This window comes from Macaca nemestrina, chromosome 6, assembly GCF_043159975.1.
Source record: "Macaca nemestrina isolate mMacNem1 chromosome 6, mMacNem.hap1, whole genome shotgun sequence".
Lineage (NCBI taxonomy): Eukaryota > Metazoa > Chordata > Mammalia > Primates > Cercopithecidae > Macaca > Macaca nemestrina.
Genome location: NC_092130.1, coordinates 86,546,525 through 86,570,190, shown reverse-complemented (window position 1 = coordinate 86,570,190; position 23,666 = coordinate 86,546,525). Strand labels below are relative to the sequence as shown.

Sequence of the window (23,666 nt, the reverse complement as noted above, 5' to 3'; positions counted from 1 at the left end):
CACTTGAATAACCAAGACTGTATTATGAAAAGAGTTCCATAAACTGAGATAACATATCAGAACTCTTATTCCTAATAAGTTTTCTCAAATATTCTAAAAGCATTAACTGATTTAAAAGCATAACATAAACACAAACCTCCAGGTCTCATGAACAAATATATAATGAAAGCATCTGACAACCTGTGAGACTGTTCCTAATTTAATGTCGTGCTTTCAATCTTCTGTGAATTGGTAGAATTTTGAGGTCTTTCATTTGGACATTCAGCATTTCAAAAGAATCACAGTAGTGCAATATGCAGTTTTGCATATCTGATGAGAGCTTACACTTACTTCGGAGACATATAAAGCAACGAAGCATCAACAAGAAAGATGGACTCTTGACAGTCTCTCTAACTATATCCAGCTACTCCATAGCATTCATCATAAACCCCTTTGTCCAAGGCACATAGTGCTAGGTAATGTGGGAATACACAGATAACCCACAAAACTTCCTCTTTACTCCTACCAGCCCTCAAATGGCTTATAATCCAGTAAAACTTAAACAGGGTTGATCAGATAAGCTTTCATGTTAACCTTTCATTTCCTTACATTTAAAGTATTTGCATCACAAATACACACACAATAGTGACAGTATATAGTTGAAGTGATATATGCCAGGCTATTCAAATTGGGCTATTTGTGAGGGGTTTAAGATGGAAAAGAAGCTACATTGGTACATTGTGTTGCTTCAGAAGAATCCACCTAACCCTTGAAAGATTTTCTGAAATGATGATTATTTCATACCTCTGATAAAATTATCTTTTAGATTTAAATGAAGCTTTTTTTTTTTTTTTTTGCTGAAATTACCCATGCAGATTCATATCAAATACATCAAGGAAAATGAGATGAACACTATACTTTTACTGCTGCTGTGAATAAACTCATTATTATAGCTACTTATAATTAAGAATGTATAATATGCCTCTTCTCTGCAGTACTTACTATCACATTTCAGGTGCTATGGAAGGCAGAATGGTGGTGGGCTGTGCCTAGCAGATTGTCAGGTACATAATAGGTGTTCACAAAATATTTGTTGATTGAGTGAATAGTGAATGTATCATCTATTCTTCATATCATTTAACACACTTTGGGTAAAGTGCCTATCATGTATCTCACAGAACTGACTTAGTTCACCTGGAAGGACTTATACCTAATCAATGATGCAGATTTATAAAAGCAAATGTTCAAAATGCTTTCAAACATTTGCCTGAGAATAGAACCCATGAATATTTAACCATTAAGGTTGGAGAATCTCCACTATCTTCAAATTAATTTTCAAAAATTCAAGATAAGATTAAGCCATAAACAAGCCAGTAGCTTAATTTACACATTTTACAAATCAGCTGTAGATCTTCTGTTCAAGTATGACTCAGAGGTCTACAGAATCAGGCTCTTCATTTGCAAAACCCAAACTGTTCTTACCCTGCACAAGTGGGTAATTGGCTACGCACAATTGCTCCACAAATGTGCAGCCAGAACCACCCAATACAACCATTTGCTTTTACATTTGGCAGAGAAGTGTTGTGTTAGTGAGAGGCCTTTTTGCTGTGTTTTAGCGCTCTAGTGAGGGCCCTTCCCCTCCTCCAGTGCGTTTTTAAAGTTACATCATAAACATCTACAAGTGAGGATTTATAATACAGATGGTTTCCTATTGATGCCTTTAAGCTGCTTCAGAACATATCCCACCGTTACATTTTGCTCAGGTGAAGCTGAAGGTGCCTTAGAAAATGGAGATGATAATAGCACCTATCTCACAGTGTTAAGGATCCAATGAGATAATGCATAAAAGTGCTTAATACAGTTCCTGTATCAAAGGAAGTACTCAAAAATGTTAGCTATTAATAAAAATAAAATAGCATCAAGTTAATATTTTAAACATTAATTTTCGGAAATTAAATATTTTTTCCTGGACAAAATATTCTGTGCTCTTAATGACACACAAAATTCTGATTCATGTTTTCACTGACTGTAAGAAACACATAGAGGGGTACAGGTAGAAGTGTGGATAAAGATTCCAAATTAAAATGATGATGCTTTCACAACTAATTTTCAGGCTTTAATGGTCCAGTGAAACGGATGACTTTGAGGACAAGAGTGTCTCAGAAGCTGAGCTGTGCTTTAAGACAAGAGCTCTAGCCAAATGCAATGAACATCGAAACTGCAAACTGAGCTTTTAAAAACAAACTGTATATATCACTGAAGTGCATTTAATGACTGCACAAAATTGCAACCCTTCCCAGAGAAATCAAATAACACCTGCTATTTAGGATGAGAGTGCTGGAGTTTAACACTTAACTAAGGAAAACAAAAGAAAGGAGTCCTGGTATCAAATTCTAGCTCTTTCCTCTTCAAATAAAACCAAATAAGCACTACATCGTTTTGTTTTCAAGTATACAAAGTCCAGTTGCCCAAACACTTGTCAGCAATAATTTAACTAACAACATATACTATACGCAGGATTTCCTTGAAGGGGAAAAAATGAAGAGTGACGAAAAATCATGTAGTAGAAAAGATACATTTACAAAGTTCAGTTTTTTCTCTTTTTTCTTAAGGGGAATCTCAGATCGGCTCTAGAATTCTCTTTCCAAATTATGCTTTCTGATACCTTGCTTGAAAGCAAGTAGTACTAATCAAACAAAGGAAGGGCACTAGGGAAATCAGAAAGATGTAATGCAAGCAGTTAAAAGTGACATGACCTTCTGTAATGTCGCTCGTCACAGACTTATATGCCACACACTCGAAGAAGGTCTTGAAAGAAACTGATTCTTGGTACTATTCCTTGAATGTAATACTAATAAAGATGACATTTAAAAAAACACACAGACAACCCCAAATGCAGCATGCCAGATACATTGCAGCCAGAGAATAAATAGATAACATTATTTTAAAAGCATATTTCTTTCTTCATATTCAATATTTGCTGAACATTTGTCGTTAACATAAAATGTAATATGTGGCTATACATTTAAAAAATACATTTCCAAAGTTAAACAAAATGGTATCTATAGACCATATATTTTGTGGTTTTAGAGGAGCTCTTGTACTATTACAAGACTTTTAATTGTAATCCAACACAACAAAACACTTCATGATTTGCAAGGAAAATATTATTTGACTGGAAATGTTAATAGTGATGTTGATAACCTGAATAAAAACGTGACATGTTTGGTATTATTGTACTAGAACAAAAATGTATAAGGGAGGTGACCAGAAGGATGCAGTAACAAAAAGACCAATGAGGAAAGGATGAGGGAAAGTGGGTTCAGGTAAACTTCATTATTAAAATCATTATGGGACAGTGACTACTAATTAATGCTTTTTAACACCAATTTAAGGTGAATGTTTAAAACTAATATGACAAGAGGGGGTTAAAAGGCCCATGAATTATTTTTTAAACACTTCATATTATAATTTTTCCATGAGTAAATTATTCCACTTATTTAAATCCCTTCGAACAAAAAGGAACCAAAAAAAATCTTGGTTATGTTAACCTTGGAAGGACTGAGTACTCTGCAACCAAACCTTTCAAAAGCCAGTGCTGATACAAACCAGTTTCTTTTGTGTGTTTGCTTCTTTTCCTTGGAATTAAATGGATGTTTTACTGTGTTCAAAATGAATAGTTGCACAACTCAAATTGCTTTACTCAAATATGGTCTATAAAAATGCAACACATTTACACATTTAAAGAAGAAATCGCTGCTGTCCAGATGTGCAACCATGTTAAAATATTAAAGAAAACTGACACAAAAGAAAGAAGTTTCATATTTAGTTTCATATTCATAGACGATCCAAACTTGTACAGATGCTTATATTTGGATACATTACAAACTAAATGCCTATTTCTACCCTAGAGATATGGAAGAATTTGGGGAGAGTAGTATTCTTCAGCATGGTCTGGAGTTCATTTATATCATTGTGTGTGTGCATAAACCATGCAGAACATGCATTTGTGTGCCAATGGATTTATTACACATGTAAGTATGATATGAAATGGTGGAATGTCTATTGATGGAGAAGATGCATATAATCACTCAAATGATTTCAAATCACTTGAAAGTACCAAAGGTCAGGTTGAAGACTTTTATGGTAAGATCTTTATAGGTGTGCTAGTGCAGACATTTTTACAACAGGACAACTTCTCACAAGATTTTTGAGAAGAAACAAACTTTTGCAAAATGGTATAATTAAACTGTATACATAATTCACTCCATGTTTATAAGAATAATACGACTCAATCAAGTCTGGGATATACTGTTTCATCCAGTACATCTCAAACGCAACTGCATATATGACGGCTGCTTAGTTTGATTCACGCTATTAAGGATTTGACCTTGGAGGATTTCAGCTACAGTAGTCATCAAGATAACTGAACCACTAGATGTAATAATAATTAGTGTGATAGGCTTGCCTGGGAGGCTGAATATATTGCAATACAAAAGAAGGCAGACTAAAAAAAAAAAAAAAAAGAAAAAAAGAAAAGCATTAGTACTTACTGCTAAAAGACTTCCTGATTTTTACAGAGACACTCAAAAACAATTATTCTTCTTGCAAAATGCATTTCCTTGGCTCATTCTGGGAAGTGCTATGTTGTAATTTAGTCTGATTCTTAATAAGGAATGTGGCTTTAATGTGGCTATCAGATGACTTTTGATGCATGCCACTGATTATGTACAGCATGCCTTCTGCATCATCAACAGCAGTATTTGTTGTATAATCTGGTTTGCTATAAGGTGCAAAGACAGTAAATTTACTTTACTGACCAAAAGTATGTTACCTTTTATTTTTAAGTGTCAGCTTAATATGCAGAAAAACTCTTCCATTAAGAAAGGTGAAACAATAACATAAATTCTACAATCAGTATAAGCCTCTTAAATTTCTTTTCATATTTCCTTTTCGGTATTCTTAAGTGTTCATTCTATTCTTACACAAAGCACTGAACAGAATTCTAGAGTTTATTTGAACTCTGTCTCCATCTAAAGGCTTTACAATGTATTGGATTTTTTTTGCTTGCAAGAAAATTCTAATCTTGGTGTCTTTAGGATATTGCATATTAATTCAATTGAGTAGGAAAAAATAGGTCAACTATTAACCTGGAATGTGCTTTTTAAATAATAATACTTTAATGAAACTATATTATTTGTCAAGGGAAAAAAGCATATACCAAAGGCCAAAAAATTGAATTGTTTCATGTGCTTTGCAAGTAAAATTAAAAGCTAACTTTACTCACCATGAATCTACTTTATAAAATTTAATGTTTACAAAATATTTTCATACATTAATAAACAGAGTAAAAATAAAGAAAATTATGTACTTACGCCTCTATATTTAGAGCCAAATTTCCATTCCAGAACCTCAACTTTGTAACAAAAAGGCACAATTTTAAATGTTTCAAACGTTGAAAACAATCTTAGAATTTTTAAGTGTCTAATAAAAGGTCCACATTTAAAAAATTTTCTGTAAAGCAAGAAAAGGGAGCTGCTGTGACATTTTAAAGAGTAGCATGTCCTGCAATCTTCTAAATATCCTTTGTTCCAACCCCATCAATAATTTTGGGAGCTGCAATAGGCAAGTTAGTTTTCAGGTAAATGCACAGTTTAGCACAAATATGCAAAATACTATGGAAATATTGGAATATATTTCCATATACAATTCCATATATGGAATAGCATGGAAAATACTACACTTTGGGAACATTAGGGATCTTTAAAGAATATACTTAGAAAACAACAAAGAATTTATCTTGGAGATTATCAGGAAACTTTTGGACCATACTGATCTGTTAGGTTTGATTCACTTAAAAAAAATTTATAGCAACTCCCTATTTTAAGCAATGTGTTGTGGGTCGTAAAGAGGGTGAGTGGAATGGGTGTACATTTGCAGAGAATATTCTGACACTAATTTGATTTTTCTTTTTCTCTTTTCCATCTAGAATATTTTGAGGCCTGAGGACATTATGTCAGAAAATTTAAAAATGGAGCATGTTTTGTATGTCAAAAAAATCATAGTCAGAAAACTTCAGTTCTTTTCTTATATCCCTTTCTATAAATAATATTTTTTATCTTTTTTATATAAAGAATAATCACCTCACAAAAGAAAGTCCTAGTGGGTTTAGACCTACATTGGACTGAAAAGAATGTCTGTGGTGAATGGTGAATTGTAGCATAAAAGCCTGAATGAAAAGAATGTTCATGAAACTTCACACAAAACCTCCAAACCGTTATATCATGAGCTCCCCACAATATAACACAGAGCTCTACATCCCAGGAAAAGCCTGCCTGGTCTACTTATCATTCCTGCTTTATGTAGTGTACTGTGTGATTGCTAAATTAGTATATAATGCATTTATAATATTTATAGTACCAACATTTAGTTAAATAACCTTTATGTAAGATTTATGTTGTTTTTTTTATTTCTCATTTAATGGCAAATTATGAAGAGCATGTTTCATAAAGATAATTCTCCATTTAAATTCATCAGTCCATTAAATATTAAAATTATGTTTCTGATGCAATCAAGAACAAATTTGTCCAGCTTCAGTGATTATTTGCACTCATAAAAATTAGGCTTGATTAATAAAATTTAAATGCTTGATTAAGTTGACATTTTCATGTTCCATTCTGATTTATTAAAAATTAGTCTCCATCTCCAGGCCTGGTATGCTGGTGTAGGTTTACCTTTCCCCTCCTCTTACCCGACAGCCTGAGTGAGGCTGTTAGAAAGGAGGATTTTGCTTTTGGACTCAATGATAATTTCAGTGAAACGCCCTGTTCTTCGCTCATGGTACGGCCTGCCTTTGTCTTCATGCACTGTGCACAGTGGAGATTTGTATTACAATAATCAAGAAAAATGTGTCTTTCAAATATCTATGGATATGACCTGTAAAATGGCATACGTTTATGGTATTTCTGTAAAATTCAGTTACTAAGGTGCTTTACATTGTTGAAGACTGCTTTGCTCAAGTTTCTTCATATGCTTTTACTGATAAAAATATAGTTTTTATTTTTTGTGGGACTTCTGTATACATTGCAAGGGGACTATGGATACAGGAAATCTTACTGTGGCAATGCTATTATCTGTCTACAGGCTTAAAACCAAGAAAAATGACTCATGGCCATGAAAAACCATTCTCTTCAACAGGACTTACAAGGGAACTCTTCAAGAGAAATAGTGACATATAATGTCTAAGCTCCCACTTGCTTGCTGTTTTACACATGGCAAGGTTCCCAGGTGTCATCTATTGAGCACTTACTCTATGCTTAACATGTGTTGTCTCTTAAATTCTTAGAAGACTCTAACAAGGTACCTATTGTTCCCATTTTATTGGTGAGGAAATTGAGGCATAGCAGAATGAATAAACTTGTATAGCTAACAAGTGGAAGGTTTGGAATTAAATCCCAGATCTTCCGAATTTCAAAGTTTGGGCTTTTAACCTCAAGCCACTGGAAAGATATAGCGGTAACACTTATCTTAAAGGTGTTTTTGCTGTTGCCTATGGGAGTATAACCCATTTGAAAACTTTATTTAGGTAAACTGACTGTCTCCTGTTTAAGCAATGCTATCAGAACATTCAGTTAGTTTCTAAAGAACTGATAGTGTATACTAGTTTTCTTTTTTTGTATAATGAAGTAAATTCAGTAAGTAATACATGACAAAAAAATGTCCTTGAAGGTGTATTTTAGTTTGGTCACTGAAACATACTGTTTCAGTTCTATGTACATAAGGGTAGAAAGGCCTGAAAGTTGTATGCTCTTGACAAAGGTGTCTCATACAATGCTTTAAAAAATGAACACAAAACTCAGCGTTATTGGACTTCCTAATAGTTCTGATTTATAAACACTTTCCACAAGCAGATAAAGACATAATTTGGTTTCCACTTTTAGTTTGTTAATTGGGGTCTTAGAATTTCTTGTCACCTTTCTAAACCAAGGACAATAGTTCTCCACAAATATATGAAACTCTCTGCCAGCACCACCCTTCCCCCACCACCACCACACAGAGAACAATGATCAAGACTAGAAATGCAAACTAGTTCTAAGGTCATGAGTCAGGCAGAAGGTACTTCTGTTGGCCCCTTTTCCTCTCTCCTTCCCCAGGTTTAGAATAGTTTGGCTCTCTGCCAAGAGGAGAGTGCAAAGTCATTTAGAAAGAACAATCAGGAAATAATCACTGGAAATCGGTAGGATAACACATCCACCCTCAAACCAGAATTGGGGGTATCCTTATTTTCCTCCCCAGTCTTACATCTCAATTACAGAAATGACAAAGTCCTGAGGGCAGATATTTGGAAGAACAGAAATGCTAAGACCCTTAGGCAGATATATGGGTGGACACTTTGGAGAACCATCAAGATGGTGAACTCTTTAGATCCATGGGAGGATTTGAGGGGTTTAGGAAGCTGATTTTTCAGTGACTCTCTGGGGCTCCAGGGTTCAACTGTGGCTCAAATAAGTGAAAATCAACCATTTATGGGAGCAAGAATTTCAGATATCCTTCAGAGTTGCCAAAAACAATTCATTTGGTAGAAAAGGAGTTGGGGAAGAAATCCTCTATAAGAACTAAGAGTACCTCTTTGCCTCATTATATTCTTATATGCATCTCTGGAGAACTGAACAAGGTGAGGAGAATTCAGGAAAATGGTGGAGGCTAAAATATGAGAGTAACTGGGAACAACCTCTAGGGCAACTACCACTAACTTTATATTGGAAGTCTCTCTTCTGAGTCCTACTAGAGCTAAAGCAAGAAGTGTGCATTCCAGTGAAGAGAATCTTTAGTAAATTGACTTTTAAAAATAGAAGTGTTTCCTTTACATCTTTCTGTATTTGAACTGACAGGTCACGTACTGGTAATACTCATCTTCCATCATTCTACCATTTTATCTTTTCAATTTTCGGTTTGACTACAGTTTGAGAATTGAGTAAAAAGGATAGCAAATAAACTCAAGAAGTATTAAAACCAAACATGGAGTTACTAAGTGAAAACAACAGACTGAGGCATGAAGAACAAACAGGTAGCCACAGGTAGCTATTTAACGCCCTGTTTCATTATATATGCATCACTCACATACATATATGCAGGAGTATCTACATGTCTTTTGACTGAACATTCTGCATGCTGTATACAGACCTCTATCACTGCACCTATTATATTCATATATTCTATTCAGTTGTTTCTCTCACTAGACCACAAACTGTCCTGGGCAAGCCATGTATCTTCATCATCTTTGAACCACAGTACTATTAGTGCCTATAAATGTTCAATAATATTTGTTGAATGAAAGTAATTATGCATAAAAATTAGATAATATTTGATTTCGAAGGAAAGATCAGACTAAAATATTTTCTAACTTTTTTTAGTAACTCAGAGCAAAATGGTCCGAGCCATTTTGCTGTGTTGAGATTAGACACACAAATGGAAGATTCAATTAGAACAATCTGAGGAGGACCCACAGTGAGCCAGTTATGACAATATGAGAGTGTTGTGATTTTTATTGTTATGATTACTTTCTAATTTGGTCATGAAGTCTGTCTCTCGAGAGTGACCATGAGCCAAGAGAGCCATTTTCTAGAGTGCTCTGATGAGAGGAAAGTAAGACTCAGGTGTGTCAGTCAGATGAGACACATTGAGGAGGTGAACCCAAAGTGCATAAAACAAGAAATTTAGTACTTACTGGTCCCAGAGAGGTTAGGGATGCCAATGGGAGACCGAGGGAAGGCTGGAGGCGGCAGGGAGCTCAGCCAGTGGGTGGGACACGCAAGAGAAAAAGAGGAGCCGTCAGACTATGCCTTTATTAAGGTCCATGGGTGTTATCCCGTGGCTGGTTTAAAGAGAGCACGAGGGGAAATGCCGACTTGGCTCCAGTGCTAACCATTAGGTTTCATCATGGTCAGCAGCTGTGGGGTGTGTTGGGTCAATGGGATGAGAAGCAAGTGGGCTACAGCATAAACAACCACACAGAGGAGGTAAGTTTAACTAGCCAAAGGGGACGGGTACTGCTAGGTTTCAAATAACTCATGTCAGGCCTTAAAATGGATGCCTAGGCAGCAACTATATGAAACAAACTTATGACAGACGTGGGAACTCAGAGGTATGGGCTCATTTAACCTCTTAGCGTATGAGTTGGTAGGGTCAGACTGGTAGTAGGGGGTGAGTGTCAGGGATGGCTCTCCAAAAGAAAGAATAATGATAATTAGTGGCTACCCAGGCACAGCTGTATAAAATGTTAAAGGCTTAATGGGTTGCAAATTAATATTAACTACCAAAAACCTTCAAAATGCATATACTCTCACCCAGAAATTCTTCAAGGACTTTCCAAAGCATATTACCAGAAAGGTACCCAAAGATTTCTTTAGGATTTTCTTCACAGTACTGAGAAGGCAAAATATTTGAAGTGGGCCAGGCACGGTGGGTCACGCCTGTGATCCCAGCACTTTGGGAGGCTGAAGTAGGCGGATCACTTGAGGTCAGGAGTTCCACACCAGCCTGACCAACATGGCGAAATCCTGTCTCTACTACAAAAAAAAAAAAAATACAAAAATTAGCCGGGCGTGGTGGCAGGTGCCTGTAATCCCAGCTACTAGGAAGGCTGAGGCAGGAGAATCGCTTGAACCCAGCAGGTGGGGCTTGCAGTGAGTCGAGATCACACCACTGCACTCCCACCTGGGTGACAGAGTGAGACTCTGACTCACTCAAAAAAAAAAAAAAATTGAAGGAAATATATCTAAAAACTGTCTAATTAAGAAGACTGGTGCAGTGGCTCGCACCCGTAGTCCCAGCTAGGCAGGAGGCTGAGGTGAGAAAACTGATTGAGTCTAGGAGTTCGAGGCTGCAGTGAGCTATGATGGCACCACTGCACTCCAGCCTGGGCAGCAGAGGGAGACCCTGTCTCTAAAATACACACACACACTCATATAGTGAAAATTGTATAGAAATTAAAACTTATAGTAGACTGTTTTCCAGGAATATGAGGGATATTTCCAGATATGGTGCAGAATATAAAAAGCAGGTGAGCTAAAATGGGTTAAATGTGACTCAATTTTTATAAAAAACAAAACATGTGTGATAAGAAATATACATTTACATTTGTAAGTATATTTTTAAGAAAACAGTAGAAGGCATAGAAAGAGTGTAGAGAATATTTGGGAAACTACAAGTATACTCTGCTCCAGATACTCCTGCAACTGCTGGGGCTATCCCATCCTGGCCCTCCTCCTTTCCAGACCCACTACCTTGGAAGGTCTTCTTTTCCCAGGGTGAAAGGCCCCTCTTCCAACCCCTGTCTCGGGTGGGTCATAGCCTTCATGGCTGGACAGCCACCTCCTCATCAACACCAACCGTGTTGCCTACAAGCCTGCTGTGCCAGTGGAGGAGCCCCGAAGACCATCCCAGGATGATGCACCCCATAAAAGTACAGTCTTGCAGGGGCTACAGCCACCCACAGTGCACCTGTGTCTTTGCCAGCCCTCTGCGGCTGCAGAGCCACCATGCATCACACTCAGACCTCAAACTCTTCACGTGCGGCACCTCGGGCAAGGATTTCAAGCTCTTCCACCATGCTGCACATCTGTCCTCAGTGCTCACGTGACTTCCAGGCCTCTGCTAAGTTCCAGACCCTGCCTACACTGCCCTTCTCCAGCCACCACATCTGTCCCATGCTGCACCATTCCCACCCACGCTCTGTGAGTACGGGCTTTGCAGACGTTACTGCCTTATTCTGGGCCTGAGTTTCCTCATATGTCCAAAGGGAGAAGCATCACTCTTTTTTTCTCTTTTCTAGTTGTGTCATGAAGACAAAAGGATTGCCTTTCCTGAGCCTGTGGACTGAGTGAATAGGAGGTAAAGCAGGGAACACAGGCCTGCGAGTCAGCTGGAACTACCTTCCCATCCAGCTGTGCTGTGCTAGCCTTTGCAAGTGGCTTGGTTTCCTGCTCTCCCAAGTGGCAAGCAATTGTCCAGAAGAAAGTGACAACAAAAGAGGATGGCCATGGTCTTGTTCATTTCTGTTTTCTCACCCTTGGGCCACTACTCCCACCTTTTGCTCAATAAACATTGCATACTCCAAAACAAACAAAAGCAAAACACCACCACCACCACCACACACATAAACAATCTTGTTGGAATACTGAGGGGGATGAAGCTGAAACTATGGTTTAGGTGGGGCCTGCTCCTGACGGGTCTTCTATACTTGAAGATGTTGGGGAATACCTTTATTTCAGAACTGTCACCTCCCTACAGGTCTGGAGGTAAGAATAAAAGGTACAATTGAGATAGAGTTGCCAGATAAATATAGAACATCCACTTAAATTGCAATTTCAGATAAATCAAGAATGTTATAAAAACATATACGTGTAAGTATGTCCTGTTGTTATCTGAAATTTCCATTGAACTTGGCATCTGTGTTTTTATTTGCTAAATCTGACAACCCTAAATTGGGTACAAATTCATAGGGCTTCAGGGCTGGAATTTGAGGGAAATTTGCAAAGTAGAAGGCCTGGTCATCTACTGAGAGGGAGGGGACAGTGGTGGGGGGACTTGGGATGAGTGAAGAAAATGTGGAGATCTTGTTGGTGCAAATCCAAAGCCTGATGACGATGGTTATTAACATGTTGGGTTGCACTATGTACAGCAAGTGATTATCTCACAAGGCTAAACAGTTGGTGAACAGCTTTGAGAGGGGTCACAGGGGATAAGCTTTCTACCAACATCTGATTGGCTGTTGATTCTACTGATTTATCCTAGTGATCGTGTTGGAAAACTAAAGGTCTGGTTCTTTTCATGGTCCTCCTCAGATTTTTTTCAAGCTGATGACCTTCTGAAAAAAATTGAGAAAATTGCTGTTGAAATAAGCACGAAGAAGAAAAGAGTGATCATCCATTTTTAGATGTGTTTACAGGCTGTATGACTCAGTGTTGCTTCTGCTAAGAGCACTGAATATGTGGTCTTTTTTGGTACTGAGAGGCAAACACAGGAAACTTGTGGTCTATGCTGCTTTCAGTGAATGATAAAACTCTTACTGAAGTAGAGAGAGTCTAACTGTACATTCAGAGTGCTTTGCATATGACGTCCTCTCCTCTGTCAGCTTGGCTTTGGCCAGCCTCTTTAGATCCTGTCAGGAATACTTGACTTATTCAGTATTCCATATATTCCACCACAGACTTCTTTGGAATGGAGAACACTGGCTGACAAAATAATAAATGTGCTTGATTTATAGGAGCTCAAGTCAATCAGATGTTTCTGTGGTGGACCATTCCAAACTGTTCAATCAACAGCACTTATGGCAAAGAGTGCTGCTCTTAGGAGCTTTATTTGTAGAGATAAGTGCTCTGGGTCTCACTGAAACAGACCTAATGGGAGACAATATTCAGTACTATTCTGAAAGGGAAATGAAGAAACAAATGCTTTGTCACGAGAAGGAGCTAACTAAACATTTCAGTATTTCCTAAAGTATTTTAGCAAGGCAGACTCTGTCTCAATTTGTGTCACAGTCATATCATGAGTCAGAGAATGATTTCATTGATCTGCCCCACTCTTCAGTCTTTTAATGCCACCATTGATTAGATAACTGAGATTGTTGTGTGGGAGGAATATCATGACAGTAAAAATGAATGTTCTTTTAAAGTGTAATTTAAAAACACAGCTTGAAGAATTTTTTTGTGTCAAAGATATTCAAAAATTGCTTTGACACAAAAAAATTTATTCACAAATATGAAGAAGTCAGCTTTGATGGACTCCTCCCATGGTCACCTTGGTGAATGGAAGGTAGCCCTCCTGGTCATGAATGCTTTGGAAATTAATGGTGGCATGTGGGATAGAATAGATGACTAGCACTAATTCATGTGAGGTTACTGGGTACCTCATAGGAAGGAATCTGGAGACAACAGGGATTCTATGCAAGGCCCTGGACACTAAGAAAGCAGTCCTTTGGGAAAGGAATGCCCATGCGTGTACCATAGATACAGCCTGGGACTTTACAACAGGGCACAACTGGGTTCACATCACACTTGCTCTGGGGAGTTGCTTACTTATCATCCTTGATACTGAATTTTCTGATTTGTAAAATGGGGATAAAACTATTTAGAATTATTTACTTGATATAATTATTGTAAAGGAAAAAAGGAGGTGATGTCTCTAAAAGGCTTAGCAGGATGCCTGATACATAGAAATTGCTTGATAAATATCCTTTCTGTTTCCCTCAATGAGAGATACGGAAGACATGAGATGAGGGGTGTGGGAAAATTACTACTTTCTATTAATATGTCGGCTTAAAGGTGTAGTTAGTGCTACTGGCTTATTCAGTAATTCGTGGGAGAAACTTGCTGTAACAGTGCCCAGGGAGAGGTGGGATATATCCCCAGCAGGAAATGTGATTGACTGGTGGTTCGGAGTATAAACTTCAGGCAGACTGCTCTGTGTTCTAATACTGGTTCTGACACTTTCTGTGTGTTTTTGGATAAGTTATTTAATCTTTCTGGCCCTGTTTCCCTGTATGTGCAGTAGAAATGATACTTACAGGGTGTGCAATAAACCCCTGGTTTGCTTGGCTAACCTATTTCCTTTATTCTCCGTGACTTGATTCTCTTTTCTCAAGGAAGAGCTCTTGCAGCCATGCTTGTCTACATGAGCATGTTCCTTTGCTTACAACTGATGAAGGGACCTGGGTGGGGGGCGGCAGGTCACTTGACTTAGGAGGATCCAACCCATTGGCTGGGCTAACACAATCAGCTTCTCTCTCTTGGAGGAGGACTAAATGACATGGTGAATATAAAGTACTTCACACAGAGCCCAGGGTGTAATGATGTTTCAGCAGTTCTTAAATCAAAGTAAAAGCCATTTCCTGGCATCTACTCTTCCACTTTCAAAATGTCTGTCTACAGTCACTGTAATTTGGATAGTTGGTACAAGTCTAATAGGCAATGCTGGTGAGAACTTTTCCCAGGTTTTGAAGTGACAGCTCAAACCAAGAGAAGGATGACATTCCTATCTTTATATCCCTTTCATACCAGGGACATTTCTTAATGAAGCATGTCCTAAACGGTTTTCTCTGGAAAAGCCTAACAATTTTCATGCTAGAAATTTTAATGTCATAGTCCCAGTCTAGGTATATTTAGACCTAAGATTGCTTATTTTTAACAAGTCCAACTAGGAAATAGCAGAGGTGAAATATTTTTAACCATGCCTCTTTCACATGGGCACCCTATGTGTCTACAGTTTTAACCTCAGGAATGGCTGTTTACTTATTCTGTCCTTAACAGGTTCAGCTCATTAAACGCTGCAAAACTTATTCAGCAAGGATTACATCTGCTTTTGCTCATTAAACTAGAATAGGCACCATGGTGGGGAAAAGGTATAAGGGTTCAGTGCCTGTAATCTTAAGGGTCTCCAAGAAAGGAAAGACTCTCCTTAAACAATAAACACACAAAGAAACACTTTCCTGTTTGGTATTAATCTCAAATATTAGCCAATACATTGAAGACAGGATTTTACCCATCTATGCATTTTTCATCTTTCACAGTATTTCTTTTATTTTCTTCTTCAACTTCTTATGTCATGGAAATTGTGTTTTCTTTTCTTTCTTTTCTATGACCTGAAGGTCATTTTGATTTTTCTTTTATAGTTTTCACCCTAATTAAATTTTGTCAGCTGAATGTATAGATTTTTGTTTTGGTTTGGTTTGATTTTTGGTGGCAGAAAATTCTTTCTCTTTCTCTGTCTCTCTTTCCTAAAACAGAAAGTTTCCTGGTTTGGAATCAGCCAATGGTGTGATTAACGCACCTCGGAGATCCTGTAAAGTTTTCACTTATGCTGAAAGAGTCTGCAGTGTCTTTGGGATATCAATATGGACTTACAGGAAAATACCATCCTTCCAGTGCTATGCACTATGCAGGAGAGTCAATTCGTCACAGCATGGCAACCCCTACACACACTTTCCCTAAATTCGTGTATGTGTGTGTGTGTGTGTGTGTGTGTGTGTGTGTGTGTATATGCATTCTGTAACCAGCAAAGTATAATCCAGGTTTCTTTTCAAAAGGAGCAACCGGTTCAAATGCACAGCTGGATATGCCAGCAAACACATAATTAGACAAATTGGATTTAAGAGTTACGTAAGGTCTTAACTGAGCCAGTGAATAAGAAGCTGAATGAAACGTTGTGATTGCTGCTCTGGTGCCTAGAAAGAACAGAATATGTGGATCTGTGTGTTTTGGGCAAATAAAAGGCAATTACTGGGAGTTATGGAGTGTAGTTGGCATTCCATGAGAGTTAGACTATAGAATGTTTCACAGTGGGTTGTGCTGGGGAAGAAAAATGTCCATGGCTAAAAGAGGAGCCTGTTAGAGGAGATGTACTAAAAAGAAAAGATTTGGTGAATACTATTTTGACGCTATATTTTGCAAAAATTATATGATATGCATTTTTTCAATAGGCTATAAAATGTCTTAGAGAATTTTAAGTACAAAAGGATACATTATATATTATTTTTCCTCTAAAAGTGGATGTTTCCAGCCAAGCCAGGTATATTCTGGAGAAGATAACAAGGAAAGTCTACAGTTTCAGAATTTTTCACTAAGAATACCAAAACCAGTGACTAAATATTGAAGATAAGCCCCCTCATAGAATTAAGAAGCTAAAACTAAATTACCAGTTTTTCCTATTTGGAAATAATCTTATTTGCAAATTTGTCTCAAGGCAACAGAATGAAAAGTAGATATTCTTCTCTCTCGACAATCTCCACGAATGGGACAAAAAAGCAATTGTCTGAAAGAGTCCTATTTTCTTAAAGAAAACATCCTGAATTAATTGATGAAAGTACCTATTAGTCCCCATGACACCAATGCTTATAGCATTTAGGGCTTGTCTCTCAGTGTGCAATTTAAATATATATCCATAAAATCCTTGCCAATAATACTAGTAACTTCTTGTCTATTGATGCTGACTAAACATTAAAATCTCTATTAGCAATCTCATGTTTGTTTGATATACTTTACAAAGAAGGTTTTGCTGGGTGCGGTGGCTCAAGCCTGTAATCCCAGCACTTTGGGAGGCCGAGGCGGGCGGATCACAAGGTCAGGAGATCGAGACCATCCTGGTTAACACGGTGAAACCCCGTCTTTACTAAAAAATACAAAAAACTAGCCGGGCGAGGTAGCGGGCGCCTGTAGTCCCAGCTACTCGGGAGGCTGAGGCAGGAGAATGGCGTGAACCCGGGAGGCGGAGGCTGCAATGAGCTGAGATCCGGCCACTGCACTCCAGCCTGGGTGACAGAGCAAGACTCTGTCTCAAAAAAAAAAAAAAAAATACAAAGAAGGTTTTGAACATGTCTAATTTGCAAAGCAGGTACTACAGACAGTGACAAATACAAAGATGAACAGAGTTCCCTTCCCTCAAATTTATAATCTAGTAAGAAAGACAGAAATATAATAGAGAAGTAAACATGGTGTCTTGTTGGCAACTTTGTCACATACTAAAGGAAATTATTTTGAAGAATTTTATATTTTGCTTACATTGCTATTTGAAGTGTATTTTAATTGTGTTATTTAAAAGGGAAGTTCTTTTACATTGAAGGTATGTATGCAACCATTATGATGGTTACTATTAAGTATTATACACTACTTTTAAGCTGATGATCAAATAATTCTGCATCATTATGGGCACAGTAGTTGGCAAAAAATCGATTTATGATCTGTTATAATCTACAGATCATAAATCAAACAGAGATCCTTAATGGCAAGAAAAGTAGTAGTCTGCTAAGGACCAAGTAGATTCTCGTGTTTGCTAAACTTTAAATTCTTCTCAACAGCAGTCTATTGAGTTATCAAATTGTAAATGTTGTATTTGGAGAAGACACTCCCCTCATTTATTTACATGTGGGAAAGCTTTTCATAGTTAGGTTGCTAGGGGCATAGTGATAGACAATCCAAGGGGAACAAAGCGTGGCAGAACATATGTGATTATAGTGTGGGCAGCTTCTGCTACTTAGTCTAAAACTCTTCTAGAAAGAGAAGGTTGTCTCACACATTCTGCTTTCAAAAATGCCAAAGAGGACAGGTAGATTTAGTATAACTTTCCTTAGGTTAAATGAAAGCTCTTCATCCTTAAGCTTGATATCTCAATACACCCCTGGCACAGAGAAGGATATTTACTGTTGTCCAGTGAACCTGCATTGAACTAAGGTACTTTATACACGTTTCCAGGCCAACAATCATGAAGCCTTCATTTCTTCCAATGACAGAGAACAAAGAATCTATCTGTCTTAAGTAAAATACATTCACGTAGTTTGATCACTAATAATTTTGTGACATTGTATCTTAAATCAGGATTCATTAAGATATAACAAATAAGGAGAATAAAGCAATTATTTGAAGCAGCACCCATTTATGATTGAAAATCATAGCTCATTCTTTGGTGCTGCTCCCTGTTTTAGTTTCTACCAAGAGGAGTAATGTTAGAAATAAGTGAATACTTTCTATTGTGTTAGGACCAAAGAGTCGTTAGTTTTGATCTGATAAAATTTTCCTCTAAACTTGAGTATTTGTAGACAGAACTTCTGGTTTGTAAAGCCAAATTCAATATTGATCTTGTCAGAGGGACTAGAATAAGAACAAAAACACATACAAGTAAGAGAGTAGAGACTTACTGTATCACGTTGCCTGTTATCTTTCCCTGATATTATCAAGAAGTAGTTCCATGTCAATAGTAACAACAAAACCAGTGGTATCATGTAGAGCTCAAAGTTCCAGACAACAAAGAGAAAGAGCTGGAGGAGAGAGAAGAGAGAAGAAGGGATGAGTCAACACTGAATTTCATTAAATGGACTCTTATTTATACTCTACTTCAAAAACCCAAAACCGAATGCTTCAGAACAGGAAGATTTATCTTGAAAACAAAGCCTTGGAAACTTTTAGACATTTTTCTAAAAATATAACTGACCCTTGAAAAGTCACTGGTAAGATTTCCAATCTGTTTAATTTCTATTAAGGAAAAGTTGATATCATTACGTTGTCAAAGAGGAAATTTGAGTTTTTCTCCTCCAGTGAAATTATTGTTAAGTTGAACACAATTTTTAAAAAGCAGCAAAATGAAGTCCACCACACTGTCAGAAATAGCCTGGTTTATCTGCCTTAATGATAAAAAATGAATCACTATTTAATATCAGGGACTTTTAAAAAATCTTACTTGGATAATACAACGTAACAAGATTAATAGGCAGATGAAAATACCAAGTCTACATCAGAGAGCCCCAAAGATTTCACAACATGAAAAAAAGCACTGCTACCGACAAGTGTACAAAATGGTTGGCTTAACATTTAGCATTACCATAGAAATCAAACAGCTATTACAAGGAAATTTTGTCAAAACAAATTTTAAAATGCCTATTTGTATTATTCTTTTTAAACACTACCTACTTCTCCAAGTATATAAACTTTTTCATTGTAAGACAAATGTTAGATTAAGAACTCAGGGTGGCAGATGGAGTCATTCTAAGAACACTTACATTATAAAACAACACAAAGTTGGATATAAAGTATGACTCACCCCCAACCCACACCAGACTTGTAATCCTGGACAGATCATCTAAATTCTCTGGGTCTGTGGCTTTTGCTGTCAAATTAAGGTAATGTTAAGGCAGGAGGCATTTAAAAACTAGATTCCACTCCTGACACTAATGCTAACTAGCCATATAACTTTTAAGCAACATATATATCCCCCCTTTCGTTTCTTCCCTAGTAAAATGGGGATAATAGGATTATCCACCTCAGGGTTGTAAGAATTAAACCCACTGCTTGGTGCACAGTCATTTCGCAAAAACAAAAACCCAAACCATTATTGTGTACATGTTATTAATACCTTACAAAACACAGAAAGTCAACTAATTATTGATTAAGGTCCTCAAGTAATACAGATTATAATACTGGAAGCTAGAAAGCCCTCTGCCTGCTAAGATTTAGCTGAACATAGCATAACTGGGACTTTCAGCCAGCTGGTTGGAATAACACAAACATCTTGCATTTGATAGGTCAGGAGAGTTAGGGGCAGTGCCCTAAGGACACCCGTGTCAGGCACAGCAGCATGGACCATTTGCAGTCTTCTTAATAATCTCAGTGAAGCCTGCAGCCTATTTAAATAGCAGAGAAAATTAAACAGTGTGAAATGGTAGGGAGACTCCTGGCCTCAGGGCCAGGAAACCAAGGTTCTGAGCTTTAGAAAGTCACTTTGCCTTAGTGTTCTCATATCTTGACAGAGGTCTATAAATCTAATTGTCTTGAATATTTCTCTAATATTTAAAATGACTTCATGACATTACTGTACCATCTGTTTTTTCAATGTGACATTAAATTTTGAAAACTATATATTTTACCGAATTCTTTTATATTCATAACCAAGAGGGCACCAAAAAGCACAAATAATAGTTAAGTAAGCCAAGAAATGATTTTGGACAGAATTACATAGTAACTATAGATTCAAGTTCCTGCATAAGAAAAGTTCCAAATATTGTAATACATGAAGCAGGAGCCATATCTTTTATTTTATGAGAAAAGTAGGAAGATTTCCAGAAAAAGAAAATATTTTCATTCAATTTTTGAAATTTATACCAATTATACAAAGATGATATAAATAATTGATGGTTATGATTATTAAAATATATTTTTATAAAGATAATTCTTTTTTTGGAAGTGAATTAAGGTAAATCTGACAGACATCAATACATGTAAAAGGGAAAATCATTTTTGGCTAGAGTCCATATTCTTTATATATTTAATTGTAACATTTAGGCAGTCACTAGAATATAAGCTCCTGTAAAGGTAGACTTTTTGTTTTCATTCACTGTTTTACCCCTAGAGCCTGGAACAGTACTTGGGGCATGGCAAGTGCTCGATAAGTAAATATTTACTGAATTAATGTATAAATGGACACTGGGTTCCCCAATCATTCAACAGAATTCTATTTAATTATTTGTATTAGCAAAAGTTCTATAGATCTACTACATAAAACCAAGTGACTTCAGGAAAATGCATTCAGAGTTACAACCTGGGATACTACTAACAAATTTCTCCCTCTGACAAAAGAGTCTATCTTAGTACTTCTAGACAAGATTTTCTTTCCATTTGGCTATGCAATCATGAACTATTTTGGATATTATGGTCTTTTCTCTCGGACCTTACTTTATGTTTGCCTTTTCTGAGGGCACTCATTTGACTTAGTGTGTTCTGGCCTCATGGATGGGACTCAGATTATCCCATTGCTAAATATGACCAATTGTAATCTTTGTAACCTATTGAGCAGATATATTTTCCCTTCTAATGTCCATTCATTGGTGTTAGGTTCCTCGTCTTATTCAGAATGAATTTCCTTGTAATGTCCATGTATTGGTGTTAGCTGCAGGCCTGTCAACCACAGAAAAAACTTCCTAGATGACAATCCTGCAAGCAATCAAGACATCTCTCATGCCTTCTTCTTCTCTAGGTTTAACATCACCACTTACTTCAAGCATCGGTTACACATTATAGTTTCTAGGCACTTCCCCATTGTAGTCATCTTCCTCTTACCATATCCAAATCAACACATCAAAAACTTTCTTAAAATATAGCACTCAGAACTGACACACACTTATCATAAATGCCTGTGGTATTTTTATATGTCCTAATAACACGGGTACCAGAACATGGATTGGGGAAAGACAGAGGAGAGAGAGAGACAAAGGAAGAAATAATGTTCATTTTAGGAATTCTGGCAATGGAAAAACCATCTCCTTTTCTATTGTGGTTTTAATAATCTAATATTTGGGTAATTGAGTGAGGAGCTCCTACTGTTGAAAATATATATTTTTAAAACATGAGGGCTTTGAATAAATTGTAAATACAAAAGCATTTATTTTTCTTTTTCAGCACGTAAATGAAGATTTCAAAAGGTTAAAGAACATGAACACAGATTAACAATAAAAATGTATTTATTGAACAAATACGTTATGAAATATTAGATATCTGAAAGTAGAACAGCCAATCATTTATTCAACATAATATTAGTGATGATTCTACTTCCTGTTAGCTGGTGAGGCTCCTCTAATAAAGAGAGCCCTCAAAGGAAGAAAGGAGATTTTTAGCTCATTCACTCCACACTGAAGCCTCTTCTCTCTTCTCTCTTCGGAAAGAGATCAATCTTCTCCTCTTTCCTATAAAAAAAACTGAGATAACACAAAAGACCTGGCCTTTAGTGTCCCACTAGAGTAGTAAGAGAAATAAGGCAGCTGGAAGAAACCCAAGGAAAGCCAAGACAATGAAGGATCTGTCCATGGTCCTGACTATACATTTTCAGAGGTATGGGGGAAACAAGAGATATAATAATGCATTAAAATGGAATGGAAAAAGAAATCAAGAAACAATTTTTAAAATCTCTAATGTATTCACAGAATACAAAAATAAACCATAAAATGTCTAGAATTTGTCCAGATCTGCATTTCCGGACTGCTTTTTGCCTCTGTGGGTCATGGAACAAGGACCTGCAAAAAATTTTAGAATTTTTTGATGTAAAAGTGTAGTGATAAGGACACTCACAAATGTCTACACAGTGTTGAATTCCTTCACATCCTTCACTACAGCACCCTTTCTGTATTTTTTCCTCTCTGTCACATAATCTCGTCACATCTCCCCCATCTCTCCTTTTAATAAGGAAACTTAGGCTGTCTACATTTTACTCTCATGGAATACATACCCAATTCCAAACAAAACATCTACCCCTACATTAGTTATCCATGTTCATTAGAGACTAGAACTATTCCAAGAATTTGGTGGCTTTCTTTTTTAATCATTAGATGGCTGTTGTAATTTACAATTAGAATTCAATACCAGAAAATCTTTAGGGGGCATTAGCCAAATGGTAATAAGTACACACAACCCCCTTCATTAGAAAGAGAACACTGAGAGTTTTACTCATTATCCTGCATGTTAGAAGCTCTTTGTCAACTGGCCTTGGGCTGTTAGCCACGACTGTGGGATCCCTCAAGGAGCTGCTGCAGTGTGGTACAGTAGAGAGAAGAGTATTTGAATCAGGCCTAGGGCATCCAAGCTCTCTAGTCACTAGCTTTGGGACCTTGGGCAGGTTACTAGATTTCTCTTAGTTTTGTCATCTGAAAAGAGAAAATGATACTATTTACTTGGCAGATTTGAGAAGCAATTAAGCTGATGCTTGACACCTATAAAATGCTCAACAAGCATTACGTGTTATGACAAGCAGGAATTCATTGGCTTACACTACATATAATTTTTTGGCCCTTCTAGTGGCTTATCACTTTTCATATACTACCCTAGAATCTATAGCTAATGATTGTTTCAAGAATAAGAGCTATGCTAAAGGAGTCATGCCAACTAAATAGAAAGAGATGATGAAATGAGTGCCACTTTCAGTTTTTCATATTTAATTTGTGGTGACTGAGTGCAGTAATGACCCCCATTTTTCCATGTTTCCCTGTATCCATGACTTTTATAATAGCCTCCCACAATGACTGAGATTAGGCATATAACTTATTTTGGTCAACGATAGAGTAGCAAATATGATGAAAACAGAGGCTTAAAAAAACATGGGGCATAGTTGCTCCATCACCCCAGTAGAAAGCCAGACAGCATCCAAAGCAAAGCCAC

The 23,666-nt window shown here is 37.0% G+C and overlaps 1 protein-coding gene across 17 annotated transcripts in view; it reads right to left on the bottom strand.

Annotated features, from left to right (window-relative positions):
• Nucleotides 1-23,666, bottom strand: part of LOC105491971 (multiple C2 and transmembrane domain containing 1) — a 598,621-nt gene that overhangs the window by 74,606 nt on the left and 500,349 nt on the right. For all 17 annotated transcript variants that reach the window (XM_071097827.1, XM_071097830.1, XM_071097833.1 and 14 more), the window contains one exon: nucleotides 18,668-18,787. In XM_071097827.1, coding sequence (XP_070953928.1) covers nucleotides 18,668-18,787 — 120 coding nt within the window. The remainder of the gene's footprint in view (nucleotides 1-18,667; nucleotides 18,788-23,666) is intronic.